The sequence below is a fragment of the Panthera onca genome, chromosome F2, assembly GCF_046562875.1.
Source record: "Panthera onca isolate mPanOnc1 chromosome F2, mPanOnc1 haplotype 2, whole genome shotgun sequence".
NCBI lineage: Eukaryota > Metazoa > Chordata > Mammalia > Carnivora > Felidae > Panthera > Panthera onca.
In genome coordinates, this window is record NC_138356.1 from 30,485,692 (window position 1) to 30,500,563 (window position 14,872).

At 39.7% G+C, this 14,872-nt stretch overlaps 1 protein-coding gene across 5 annotated transcripts in view; it reads right to left on the bottom strand.

Annotated features, from left to right (window-relative positions):
• Positions 1-12,727, bottom strand: part of IMPA1 (inositol monophosphatase 1) — a 35,232-nt gene extending 22,505 nt beyond the window's left edge. Inside the window, exons 1-8 of one of the 5 annotated variants that reach the window (XM_060610795.3) lie at positions 12,606-12,727; positions 12,056-12,119; positions 8,323-8,388; positions 7,813-7,946; positions 5,719-5,823; positions 3,899-3,944; positions 1,507-1,615; positions 67-175 (exon numbers count right to left, since the gene is read on the bottom strand). In XM_060610795.3, the coding sequence (XP_060466778.1) occupies positions 67-175; positions 1,507-1,615; positions 3,899-3,944; positions 5,719-5,823; positions 7,813-7,946; positions 8,323-8,385 (566 nt within the window). In that variant the 5' untranslated portion in view covers positions 8,386-8,388; positions 12,056-12,119; positions 12,606-12,727. Of the gene's footprint in view, positions 1-66; positions 176-1,506; positions 1,616-3,898; positions 3,945-5,718; positions 5,824-7,812; positions 7,947-8,322; positions 8,439-12,055; positions 12,177-12,605 lie in introns of those variants that run through there. The other 4 variants (XM_060610794.3, XM_060610793.3, XM_060610792.3 and 1 more) reach the window with 4 other exon arrangements.
• Between the last annotated feature and the right edge of the window lie 2,145 nt (positions 12,728-14,872).

Sequence of the window (14,872 nt, forward strand, 5' to 3'; positions counted from 1 at the left end):
AGGAAAATTCATTCTTTAAGATGTTAAATTCTCTGGAACTTCAGGGAATAAATGAAAAGAGCTTACCCATGAATGGGAACACACAAAAGCCTTTCCAGATTAGAAAGAATAATTCTTACAGTCTCTGGTGTTCTAGAAGAGCCAAACTCTGTCACCAAGAGTGATTTGGTAATATCTGAAAGAGAATGTTTTAAATAATCACTAGAGTTTAATAAGAATTCTGATAAAAAATGTGATACTTATAATTTAGAACAATAGGACATTTTTATCCCTCTTCCTGGTTGTATCAAATTTCTAAGCCTTGAAGTATTTAAAATTCTGATAAATTTATTATCCTCAAAGTAGTTGTTTTATAATCATCAAAAGAATCTGCTTCTTAGATCATCCCCCAAAAGTGTAGAATATAACCAATTTGCTTGCATGCATGGTATCTTTCGTGGGAAACAAGCAAATACCTTAAATATTTAAAAAGTAAAACTTGGGGAAATTTAAATATAGATTTGAAATAAAATGAAAGTTAAGTGGTGGCTGACCTCCATTTACTAACTTGACAGCTTATCCAACGCTTTCTGTGCCCTCTTTGAAACAACATGACTGAAGCTCATGACACACGCAACCCTCTTGGCTAACAGGCTCCCTCATGTACCCTACGCGTCATCTCCTCCCACCAGTGGAGACGGACGCTTACCAGCTTGTTCTGAATGTGTTTACTGTTGTTTCCTCTAATACCACATAAGCTAATTAAAAACTATATTACTTTGATTCTAAGATGCACTTTTTTCACGTTAACATCTTAAAAAAATCAGGACGGATCTTCCAATCTTTGGGGTCTTCGAGTTCAATAAACTAAACTGAACTAAAAGTGAACTAAATGAACTAAAAATCTGCTCTCAAATTGAGTGTCTGAGGAGAAAGATTATGCAGGTGGAGGGGGATTCTGAAGCGTCTAAGTTCTTGCTGCACCTGAAAGAACCACAGGTGCACGCTGGGAAGTGCTGGACATGGTTTATGGAAAAAAGGGGACACTCCTGCCTCAATGAGCCGTCACATAAAAGACAAAACGCCAATCATCAAGGTCATGAAAAATGTGTATGTGTCATGTCATTTTTAATGATTCCCAACTGTAACAGACTTTTATTCTCCCACATTTATGGTCTGACAACTGGCCCCAGTGGCATCAGATCAGAGGAATTTGACAAAGAATTTGAGATGCAGTGGCTGAAACAATGAGCTGTGAACTCCATGGCAGCGGGGAGCCCTACTTATTTATCTTCCTATCCCAGCACTTAGCAAGCTGCTGGGGCTGAAGGGGTGTTTCTGGACTATACTTGAGATCCTTGCTTCTACCACCACATTCAAAACTGCAGTGGAAATTAAGAAGTAATAGGAAAGTATACACAATTTATGAATCTGTTAACAACTGAGTGAACTCTACATGTTAACTCAAAAAATTCAAAACACATGTATGTAATATCAATCACATCAAAAATCAGAGGATAAACCTACCTTCTTGTTTTGAAACCTGTAGTTTTTGACCATTACAAAAGGCTCCCTTTCCTTTCCTGCCGGTATACATCTTATCCTCCAGGCAACTGTATACAACTCCAAATTCCATCTGCAGAAGGAAAAAAGTTTCCTTTACTAAACCTGAGTGTTTTTCATCATCAAATGAGTACTTTTTCTAAGGGAGTGACAAAAAAAAAAAAAAAAAAAAAAATCAGGTATGCTAAGAATGTGTTCAAATAACTACTGTGGGATACTTAATGCTAATTTCCAGCTTAAACAGAGGAAAGAGGTCATCAGACTTGAATCCTTGACTCTTGTCCCATCTATTTCTCAATTTAAGAGCACCCGCCTTGACCTCCTGCCCTCCTGCCTCAGATAAAGACAAGTATTTCCTACTTTCTAAGGTGAGTACTTCCTTCCGTATTATGATTCTTACCCTCTCTCAAGCTTCTCTGAAAAACTCTTTCATCAACTGATTCTTCTTCTCTCAGATTTCCATGCTGGTGTACTTTCACACTCAATTTCTACCTCCCTTGCACAACTTTCAAAATGTTACCTTCTCCCTTTCTCTTCACCGCTAAAGGGCAGTCTATACTTTGCTTCTCCTGTTCTTCTAGTAAGAAAAATTACAATTCGACTTCTGCCCTAATCATGCACTCTCCTCAAACTTCTTGCAAAGAAATTACCCATGAACTCCTATTGACCAAATGCCTTCCCTGAAGAACTGCAGCCTGCTGACAATTATCCACACTTCTTCATTACTTAATCCAGCACCTCCAGGTTTCTGGCAGTACTCTCAGTCCTACTTCACTCACTAATCTATCTTGGGGTCAGTTTTTTTAAGGACCTTGTTCTGTGTCCAACCCTTAAAACCCTTAAAAGTCATGTGGCTCAGGATTTGCTCATTCTTCCATTTCTTCCATTTCCCTTGTAGCTCTCTATATTCTTCTAAGTTCGTTCTTTCCAGTCTATAAATTCAACCACCACTTTTAACTTTGGCCTATGCCACTTATAACCCCATTATCAGAGGTAGGAAGCCAGGTTTGAGTTAGTCTTGCAGCAGCCTCAGCCCGAGGTCAAAAATCACTCATTACCTGACCACACCTCATTCCTTCCCCATGTGTCTCCCTCTGCAAATTTTATCTTGAAAGTACTTCTTGATTTTGGCATTTCCTCAGCCATCCTCACTGCCCCATCTTAGTTCAGAATCACCCTTTGCACCCCTCTGGTATGATCTCTACATTGCTGGAATTACCTGTCACTCTGTACTTTAAAACCTCTATTGGTTTCCTACTGCCTTAAAACAAAACCCAAATGTTCTGGCACAGACAGGCCACAGTGCCTCACAACAAAATCACAACTAACTCACCTCATCAATTCTGCTCCTGCCACTTTCAGAGTTTCACTCACGATGAGCATCTTGTTCCCCACACACATCATGCTCTTCTCCAAGCTGTTCCGATTCAAATGTTTTCCCCCTTTTCTTATCTGGCAAACTCCTAAGTTGCTAAGACCAAACTCACATGACTGACTTCTAAGACCCCTTCTGTTACGAAGGCCTCCCCCCAAACCGCTCTAGGCATAACTGGATATACGCTCTTCATGTTCTCACAGCCTTTTTTCATAGTCCCAGCACATATTTATCTGTTTACACATCTAACTTTTGCACGAAGTGTGAGCTAGTTCAGTGGCAGGGACAGCACACAGCCCAGGGCTGATTATATGCTCAAGGCTCCTTTAGCTTCTTTTGGATGTTCTCACTAATTAACACACCTTGTGCCTAAGATGCGTTTTTATTTTCACAGATTTCTTGACTCTCTTGTATACATGCTGGTCAAATTTATCACCAGCTCCTTGAAGAAGATGTTAGTACACATCACTGTTTGACCAAATAGCCAAACAAGGAAACGTAATAGCTAGAGATTATATTCTACTGGGTTTTAGATGTAGCAAGTAATTGAGTTCCTGAACACACTCGGCATTTTCCAACCATGCTTTGGCCACTGCCGCTTTCTGGTCTTTCAAAGTCTCCCTTCACTGACGCCTAGTAAGGCATTCCTAGCTCCAATCCTACCACTTCTGTTAAGCATTTAGATCACAACACCTCTCACATCTGACTCTATCACAATAGATCATGGTGATTAAATACTGAATTGCATTTCAGTTACTTGCGAGGTTTTTTTCAATTCTTGCTTCTCAGAAGACATTAAATTTTTATTCCTACTGGAAAAGGTATCATGCCAACTTTAAGAGTTCTGTAGTGTATTTTGAAATAATGCAGCTATGTAAATTGAATGTAGAGACAAACCTAAATTTATTACAAAGACACATTTACTCTTTCTCAGAAAATGAGAGCAAGGCATTTTACCAATCATACATTTAAACAGCATACCTTTTTATTTACAGTAAAGCCAATTGAAACAGCTACAAAAGGAAACCTTAAAAAAAAAACACACACACATATACATATTTATCAAGATAAGTATTACTTTCAATAAACATGTTCTTTCATAACATAATTGACTACATACTTTTTCATATAGTCTCATCCCTCCTCCCCCATAACAGTGTGAGTAGTATGTCATCTTTGTGTAAATAGTGAGGGGAGAGGTGTATACATACATACACATACATACATACAGGATGCTTCTATAGGCATGAAACATCTCTGAAAGAATTCCCAAGAATGTGGCAACAGTGGCCACCTCCAGAAACTGGTCCTGAGAAACTGGGGTCAGAAGTGGGAAGGACACCTTGCACTGCCTGCCATTTTAGATCTCTGGAATGTCATATGTCATGAACATAGTAACTATATAAAATAATTTTTCCAAAAATAAAAACAAATTCAAAAAAATTTTAATTGACCATGGTTAAAAAAAGTCTTTTTTGGTCATTTCTCCCACAGAGGACCTATAAACATAGGTATTAAATTGTACAGAATAAACTGTTTCTTGTCTTTAACACCAAATTTGGAGCTTCACATCTGAAAAGTAAACTGTTAACCACAGTTATTGCTGTGGCTGCATGAGGGTTTTGAACACATAGGTTGTAATTTCTACTCCAGAATCAAGATGAAGAAAATATGAAAAAATGTGTTCAACTATTGAAAATAAAAAGTTTAAGAAATATTTGAGTTTTCATTGTAACAAAAATGGGATCATAGCATATACCCGCTGTATTATAGTCTTCTATAGGTTATATCACAACATCTTTCCATGTTAACACTCCACATACAGATTTGAAATCTTAGCTTTACAGACTTTAACAATTCTGAATTAGTAAACATATGTATACCTACATGGCAACTTCAAATATAACATCTATGTAAGTCCACCAAACTAGACTACCCATTTTAACGGTCATTGGCAATACCCTCGGGCTCTCTTTCAGTGCTACTATACAGAGATGCAGACTTACTTTGTGCCAGGCACTACACTAAGTTCAAAGTACTACTCACTGAATCTCAAGAACAAACAGTTCTATGAGGCAGGTACCATTAATATGCCCATTTTATACATTAAACAACAACAACAACAACAACAACAACTGAAACTTAGGAAGATTAAATAGCTTGCCCAAGGTCACAAAGCCTATAAAACAGCATATGGAGGCACCTGGGTGGCTTAGTCGGTTAAGCATCCAACTCTTGATTTCAGCACAGGTCATGATCTCACAGTTTGTGGGATGGAGCTCTGCATTGGGCTCCATGCCGTCAGCTTGAGATTCTCTCCTTCCTCTCTCTCTGCCCCTCCCCCTGCTCATGCGTATACATGCACACACTCTCTCAAAATAAATAAACTTAAAAAAAAGGCATCTGGATTCAAACCCAAGGCTGTTGATCATGCAACCCATGCTCAATAGTTTTCTCTCCTGGATTGAACCCACTCTATATAGACAACATTTTATATGACCCCCACCCCCCATACTGATCCCACTAGCTCCTTAATCTCAAAACAGCAATGTTACTTGCTTACATTTTAGATGGCTCCAATAGTGAGAAAAAGAATGGTGAACAGGGCACTTCACTGCACAAGTCCATGACATGAATATTTTGTCACCTCTTCCATATCTGATGAAAATTCTGCATAATACATTTCACTCTACAAATTATACAATTCTCTAAAGCATCGAGGTCTGTGAACAGAATATTCTAAAGGTCCATTCAGTTAGTATACAAACAGTAATTACAGTATTAACATTTTAAAAACATACCTATGGACAAAATTAGTTGTTCCATCAATAGGGTCAATGATCCATGTAGGGCTGTCGGTTAAGACACTTTTTTCCCCAGCTGCCACAGATTCCTCACCAATGAAACTAAAACCAAGAATGAAAAATTCAAAATCTTTATACTGCTTTCAACAATTTTCAAACTTTTACATTTCCTTAGATTCAGAGACTACTAGAATACATAACAAAAGTCCATGTACCACTTTTCTATTGTTGTTCCTTCTTCCTTCAGACCGGTAAAATGAGAAAACTTTATTTCTCCTGGAACAAAGTCATGTGAAAAATAAAATTCAAAATTCTCAGATGGAATACCAGGAAAAACAAAGGTACACACATGTGTACGCACACACATTTCTCGCAGATGAGGACTTATTAAGGAAATGTGGTTTTAAAAATAAATCCACAAATTCTCTTACGCTCTTCTAAGAGGAGAACCTAACCACCCCTCGCCCTGAGTGTGAATTTGAATTGAGTGACTCCCTTCTAACCAACAGAACAAAGCAGCAGTTATAATATGCAACTCTGAAGACTCATTCACCAAATGGTACTGTGGTTTCTGTCTTATTTATTTTCTCCCTCTCTCGCCTTCCCTCTCTTGCTCCAGGGCAGGGGAGGCAGCCACCATGTTATAAGGTGCGCTATGGAGAGGCCCACATGGCAAGGAACTAAGGAAAGCTGCTAGTAGACAACCCATGAGGAACTGAAGGCACCAACAATCACATAAGGGAACTTATCCTTTGGCCCTAGGTGAGTCTTGAAATGCCTGCAGCCCTGACTAACAGTTTCACTCTAACTTTATGAGACCCTGACCAGAAGCATGCAGCCAAGCTACTCCCATATTACCGACTCTAGCAAACTCAGATAATAAACGCTTGTCTAGAGCCCCAAAGTTTTTACGGTAATTAATGCAGCAATAGATAACATAGAGATCATTAAATAAGTCAATGAGAAAGCAAATTACCCACCAAAATTACTATGTCTGCATGCCTTCCTTAAGCATGCTATGTAATAAATCCCAGGTGAATTTTGTAAATGGTGTCTGAGTTCATTGGCTTTTTTTTCCCTTTATTGATTATTTTATTTCCTTTATTCAATACCAAACTGTCCTATAATTATGGTTTTCTTTTATCCCCTTTTCACTTAGCTGTAAAACCTTTTTTATTGAGAGGAAGTATATTTAGCCACAGCTTAAAACATTTTTTCTTCTCAATGGCTAAAATACCAGGAATAGTCAATGGCATGAACAAGAAGAGAATGACAATGTTAAAACTTTAAAGTGGTGGGGTGTCTGGGTGATTCATTTGGTTAAGCGTCCAACTTTGGCTTGGGCCATGATCTCACAGTTCACAAGTTGGAGCCCTGTGTCGGGCTCTGTGCTGACAGCTCAGAGCCTGGAGCCTGCTTCGGATTCTGTGTCTCCCTTGCTCTCTGCCCCTCCCCTGCTCACACTCACTCGCGCACTCTCTTCCTCAAAAATAAAAAATTTTAAAGTGATGATGATGTTTCTACAATATGTCTGTGTGTAAGAGAGCCCTGATTTTGGTATTTTTCTCTCAAAATCGTTAGAGTTACCACCACTCTACAATGTAAAAAAGCCTGCAATATAGAGAATAAAACTCAACTTCTAAATCGTGCCTATGGCAGACATTTGTGACCTTAGCTTCCCAGCATCCAAACACTACTCCTACTATGTAGGAATCCAAATATCCCATTTGCTACTTCCTGGCAGCTTGAGTTTGGGCAAACAACCTGAGGTCAGCAAGATGTTCCTTCCCAGGATTTGTAATCTTAAGATAATGAGGCAAAGACATCCAAAGCTATAGGAGAGTCAACAATGAGGCTACTGGTGGCATGTGAAGCAATGGCTCCTGTGGCATCTCAGCTCTGTCTTCCTTCCTGGTTTCTGCCTAAGCCCTGATTCTCAGGGTTTCTGAGCCACCCACCACCCTCCAAATAAATTGCTTTGCAGCTTAAGTCAACTAAAGTCAATTTCTGTGTCTAGATTCAAAATTTTTGTCTAGCACATAGACTCTAACTACATTTTAATTTATCATGTGAGACTAAAATAAAAAATACCTGTGAGATGGATACTTTTCCTTTATGGAAGAGAGAAGCATTTTTTCAATTTTTTGGTCAGTAGCTGTTACCAAATCAGCTGGAGAACTTTTAACCATGACATTCATTTCATTTTTTATAGCTTCACGAACCACCTGAAAAGATTTTTTTGATAAGCAAATAGAAAATGCATGTCATTTTAAATGAAACTAAAAGGTGAAATATAGAAATGATTTAAAACATTCAATCTAGTCTTAAATGATGTTCTTAAAAATGTCTTACCACAATGTACACAAAATAAACCTTTAGTGGTTAGGACCTAGGTAGAAAGTCATAAAATCATACATCGTATTTTAGATTCACAATTGTCATCCCAAAAAGCTTAGTGACATAAAATCAGAGTATTGACTCCGTTTAAAATGTTTAGTAAAATGAAAACAAATGCAGATCAAGATACATGTTTTATTTCATACAACAACCACATGCTGTCCACATCCAACACACAATGGCCGACAAGATTTCCGTTCATACCTCTCCAGCCTGTCTTGCTAGGGTGACTGCATAGTCCATGCATTCCTGCCAAGGATCAGCCATCTTCTGAGCAGATGTAACAGGAGTCAGGACAAAGCAGTTAAAAATCCCTAAGTCTTAATTACAGAATAGGTAGTTCACAAAAACAACTCAGTTAGCAAAATACTTTCATTTTGGATTTGCCTTCTTCCATATCTTAGAGTTCAGTATTTCTCAAGATTCACTCAAGGTCCATTAAGAAATATTCTTAACCTCAATTTCTTCCATTGTAGAATCATTTACATAACAAAAAAATACTCCATAAAAGTGTTTCCTAAAGTGCCCACAACATCACAAAAAAAAAAAAAAAAAAAAAAAAAAAAAAAACCAGGGGCACCTGGATGGCTCAGTTGGTTAGGCGTCCGACTTGGACTCAGGTCTGATCTCATGGTTTGTGAGTTCAAGCCCCACATCGGGCTCTGTGCTGACGGCTCAGAGCCTGGAGCCTGCTTTGGATTCTATGTCTCCCTCTCTTTCTGACCTTTCCCCACTCACTCTCTGTGTCTCTCTCTCTCAAAAAAAAAAAAAAAAAAAAACAAAAAAACATTAAAAATTAAAAAAAAAAAAAACAATCAGGGGCACCTGGGTGGCTCAGCTGGTTGGGGGACTCAGTCAGTTGAGTGTCCTGATTTCAGCTCAGGTCTTGACACTAGGATCATGCAATTGAGGCCCATGTCAGGCTCTGCACTGAGCGTGGAGCCTGCTTAAGATTCTCTCTCTCCCTCTCTGTCTCTCCCTCTCTCTCTCTCTTTCTCTCCCTCCCTCCCTCCCCTCCTCCTTCCCTTTACTCCTCTCCCTTGCTCGAGCTCTCTCTAAAAATAAAACTTAAAAAGTAAATTAAAAAACAACATTGGTTTGGGGGATGGAGAAAGAAGCACGTTAAGTATTTTAAAAGATAGGTGCATGCTTGAGTGGAGAATAAAGTGAAAAAAGAACACTGGGAATACTGAAATTAGAGAAGCTTTGAAAGGAAGGCACAGAAGGAACATGTACTAATGAATGTCAGGCAGTTTGGGGTTTTACATATGAGGTTTTTTAATGAGGTTGTAAAGATGAAGAACTTTAAGCTCAGAGATGATAATTTGTCCAAGGTTATATGGACAGATGACACAGAAGTTGAACTCAATTCTGATTTCAAAGTCCTCTGATCTTTCTATTACAAAATCTGAGGGAAAGAAAATTCTGGGACTAAAAAAATAATGAAGAAATTTATTTCCCAGAAAAAGCCAACATATTTTTGTCTTCTGTCTAGTTTTCTACTGACTTCTGAAAAGAATACCAAAATAACTCACCACTGGCTTGACCACACTCTAAAATCGGTACCTGGGACAGTGAAGCTTTTCAAAGGGTCAGACTCAGAAAAATGTGTCATCATTTATAAAGCAACTCCAATTGTATCACGTTTGTAATTGAGAATAACTGACACAGAGTTTCACCTGAAAGACTACTCACAATTCCCTACCATGGCATTCACAGTGTAGGAAAGAGAAGAAAGGGCAAAGGGCATATGCAGTGAGCAGTTTCTGCTTGTAGCCGCTTTTTCTTCCTAAGAACTTTTTTTAGTATAAAAGGGAAGCCACTTTTTGAGTTACACAAGTAACTGCTTAGAGTGTCTCAAGAACTGTTTTCAAACTTTTTCTCCCCCATTCTTACTCCTATTCCACTCTTCCAGGCTTAACAGATCTAGATGTTCTCACAATGCATCTGCTTCCTTGTCAGAAACTGCTCAAGCCACTCATATCTCTACCTTCTAACAGCATGGCTATAACTCCCACCAATCCTTTAATGCCCATTTCAAAAGCTACCCTTCCTTCTACGGATTCTCTATTCAGAATTCATTATTTAATCATTTGATAGCTACTTGCTGAATACCTATTATATACTGTGTCATAGTGAGGAAAAACAGGCCCAGTTCATACTTACTCGCTAGCGGGTAGACATATATTTTTTTAAGTCCATTTATTTATTTAAAGAGAGAGAGAGAGAAAGAGCACACGAGCAGGGGAGAGGCAGAGAGAGAAAGACAGAGAGAATCCCAAGCAGGCTCCACAATGTCAGCACAGAACCCGATGTGAGGCTCAAACCCATGAACCAGGTGATCATGACCTGAGCCACCCAGGTGCCCTTAGGTGTTATTAAAACCAAAAACAAACAAACAAAACACCAGAAAAAAAAAATAAAGGCTAAGGAGGAGAAATGCAATGAGAAGCATGCAACAGGACAGCTTTAACCTGACTTTCAGTATCAGATAAGGTTGCCCTGATGACTGATTAAACCAAGATCTAAAGGACAAATGAACAGGTATTAACTAACTGGGCTAGACTATGGGATGTAAGTGAAAAGTAACTAAAAGGCTTAAATGTGACAGCCCAGAGCTCAAAGAAAGGCAGAAGAAATGAGACTGGGGTGATAGTAGGGACCATCCCAATCAGAGCCTTAGAGATAACATTTGATTTGAGAGCCCTGAAGAATCATTTCACCTTGGCTACTGATGATAACAGATTGGAGGGTGGAGGTTAGAGTGGAGAGTGGATGCTAGGTAGACTGGATTGGAGATTTAGAATTAGAATGCAGTAGTCCAGAGAAGACCTGACGGTTGGCTTGAACTTGGGAGAATGGAGGGAGAGATACATAGAGAGAAGTTGAAATAATCAAGAGATATTTGCTTTGAGAGGTAAAGTTGGGGACATTTAGCAATAATTTGGATATAGGTTAGGAAGAAGAGGAAGAGTTCAATGATGCCCAGATTTTCCACTTTAACAACTGAATGGATAATAGCGACATCTTTTGAAACAGAGAATAACAGAAAAGAGTCAATTTGGGAATTTGGGTAGGAGGTAGGGAGATCAAAAGTTTAATTAGTAGAGGGGGGGAGACTTTATGAAACCAAAAGGAGACATCACTAGGCAGTTGAACGTATGGATCCTGAACTCATAGAAGAGGTGTGGCCTGCAGACATAAATACTATAGAAGTCACCTGAGTAGGCAACAACCGAGTCCTGAATCTCAATGACATTCCTTAGGAAGGAACATGCAGGGAGAAGCTGGGAAGATGCCTTGGCCTGGAAGAGCCCATAAAACTTGGTCCATCACACTTAGGGTACTCAGGAATATCTTCCATAGGTTTTGATTATTTGTGTTAAGTGCCTTATATGCCTAACCACTTTGAGCAGACTTCTCGACCAAAGAGAGAAGTATTTTATTCACTTTCATTTTCCTAAAGACAAACACCTGAAACATTTTCAACTGTTTCTGTGCTGGTCGCAGCCTTCCTGACAGTGGGAACACAGCCACCTTCCTGTCACCAGTTCCCAGCAGCACGACTGCACAGGACAGGATCAGGGGGTTACACTGGGACTGCATGACCCTGGGAATATGCGAGGTCTCTGAGCTGCCTTGGAATCAGTAAAATTTAAAAGAACTTACTCGACATAAGCCGCCGCAAAGGTGCAGAGAGAGCCCGCGAGCGAAATCGCTACACGCTGTGGGGTCACTCCGCGGCGGGGATTAAGGACAACACTGCAGGGATACAGCGGCCCCAGCTGCGGCCTCTGTCCCTGGGCGCCAACCCCCGCACGACTGACCGCGCCCACCCACTCCCGCCCGCGGAGGGCCGCCGCGCAGCACCCAGGCTCGAAGCTCCGGCCAAGACCGCCTGAGAGCCGGTATGGGGTAGAAGGAACGCAGGACGTACCTTAAGTTGGAAGAGGTCAGACTCTATCACTACACTACCGGCAGGATCCGTGGCTGTGTTCTTCCTGTGAGTGAAAAATGTTCCGGACAGGAAGTCCCACCCCTGCGGCCCCGCCCACATAGGCGTGACTCCGTCTGGGACAGATCCGCCCTGATTGCGACGTTTGAGGCTCTAGCCCTGTCCTGACCGCTGGATCCAGAACTGCTTAGGCATTGGAGATTTGGCCTCTTTTTATTTTTTCTTCTAACCTCCTTTCTGCAGCCTGTGCTGTCTTCAGGAATTCAGGAAAACTTGAGAAATTAGGTTTCTGGTTCTTCGTTGACAGTTATCTTATGATAATCTTGCCAACTACATAGCAACTAGTGTTGATTTGTCACCAAATGAAATTTTCCAGGCATTTGCAGAAAATGTCACCAGAGTCCTGTTTATACCTCCTTTAAATGAGCATGGTCTCACTGATTTGGCAAAGCTGCTAAAAATCAACGTAAGCAACGTTAAGTCAGAAGATCAAATCTTACTTCTTATTCAAATAACACTTCAGGCTACCTACCTCAAATGAGCAGGAAGTCCAATCTTTTTCTTGGGGCCTCAGATGCTACTTCACAATTGTTCAAGTCAGTGTTGCTTCAGTGACTGTTAGTCTTCCAAACACCTAAAATTGGATAATCTTTTAGCGCGCATATGCTGGAAACTGGTCCCCCACACAATCCAAAAGATTTTTGTCCAGTGCTCTGAGTAGTTCAGATGGCTGCAGAGACCTCAGTACCTGGTACATTGCTCTCGGCTTCCCCAAAGGAACAGTTTTGAAACCTACAGCCCTATCTGCAGCCATTTTTCCAAGTCGCAAATCATCTGGCTATTCCATGGTGGTTGGGGGTCAGGCAGGTTCCAGTATCAGCAACATAATATGTCAGGACAAAATCTGCTTCTGATGTGGCTGCCAGGTCACCATTCCAGACTTCCCTAAATGCGAGTTCCCTCTTCAGGGTCTCTGATATCCTTTCCTACCAGCTGACTTCCATCCATGAGAGTTCTAATTCTACTAAACCTCAAAATGGAAAAGAGGTGAGACTCAATGCCCCTGATACTTTCCCAGACACCTGACTATACAAGGAGGGGGTTTGGGGAAGAATGGCCTTTGCCCAGCCACAAGGTGCCAAGGTCACCCATCAGCAGGAGTAATAGTGCCCAATTACCCCATATTTGAAAAAAGAGGAACCAACTTGGTGATTCTTTTCCCAGCAATCTTGGGTATCTTGTTAACTCTACTTAAGTCTCTGGAGCTGACTTCTTTTAAATAGCAACTCCTTTTACTGGGGGGAAAAATCAGATTCCACATACCAAGACTTTATTAGTTAATTATTTAGTGGACTTTGATTTTAAAATGATAAAGATTTACATACAGTGTACAGGTCCTCAGGGATGCAGTCTCCAGGATCTCTAACAAGCTTTTGTGTTTTGACATAACAGGTTGGAACTGCAGATAGAATTTTTATTCTTGGAACAATGTATCATAGAATCACCCCCTCCTGAGGGTTGGAAAGAAACTTTATAAAAAAAAAGCATCTTACCCCTCTATCTCTGGATCTTTTTGTCTAACCAATCAAGGCTATATAAAATGGTATGAATCCAAGCAGTCAGACAGCATGCTCTATGCCCCTCATTTTTTAAAAAAAAGGTAACTTGAATAACTTCATCCCCATCCATATTAGATAAATTTTACCATGTAAAAACCTGTCTTCCAGGATACATCTGTAAGAGAAAATATATTCCAAATTCCATCCGTGTACATTCAGCTGCTTTTAAGGTTAAAGATCATTCAAGTATGTACAGAGTAATAATAATAGAGTCTACTATGGGCTAAGCATTGTTCTGAGGACCTTTGACTAATATTAACTCACTTAACCTTCACAACAATATCATTGTAGTGTCATTATCCCCACTTTGCACATGAATTTAGGCCTAGAGAGATTAAGTAACTTGACCAAGGTCACCGAACTGGTGACAGAACTGGAACTGCAGACCCAGGCATTGTCTGGTTCCACAGTATATGATCTTGACATTTATAGATATTGCTCATTAATTAATTCAATGTTTAATGAGAACTCTATTCAAGGCATTGAGGTAAACATGGTAGGGAATTCAAAGAATAGCATTTGTCCCTGCTCTCAAGAAGCTCTTATTTTTGTTTTTGCCTTAACAGCATCTATGAGTGGTTAATTCCCACCAACCTGAATCTTCTTCACATCACCCCATCACCTTGCCTATGATGTTAGGTCCTAGAGTTTTAGGCCAGAACCACAGACTTAAGGAATTGAGCAAGATCTTAAACCTCATTTGAATATGTTCATTTTACAGATTTGAAAAATGAAATGCAGAGAAGTGTCTTATTCGAGGTCACAATGCAATGATAAAGATTAATGACAAAGTGTAACTAGAAAGGCAATTTCTTGTCTCCCAATCAGTAACGTGTGTGCATGCAAATGTATGTAAGTTAAATTTATATAAGCTTAATTATAAACTTCCTAAGCAGAGGTTTCTGTTTAAAGGGGTCAATAGTAAAATATTCCATGTAGGCAATTATCATTTTATAAGGTGAATAAATAACCATCTATCACTATGCCACACCAGGTCTTTTATAAATCTTGGTATTCATATACTGGGTTTGGTGAAATTAGAAAAAAAGAATTTGGGTTGTCGTATTAGCTGCCAAACTAAATAAAATTTCCCTAATACTATGGGTATGACAGTGAATATCACAGAGGAAAATGTTCAAAGTTTTAGGCTCCATACAGAGATACCAGATTAACATTTCAA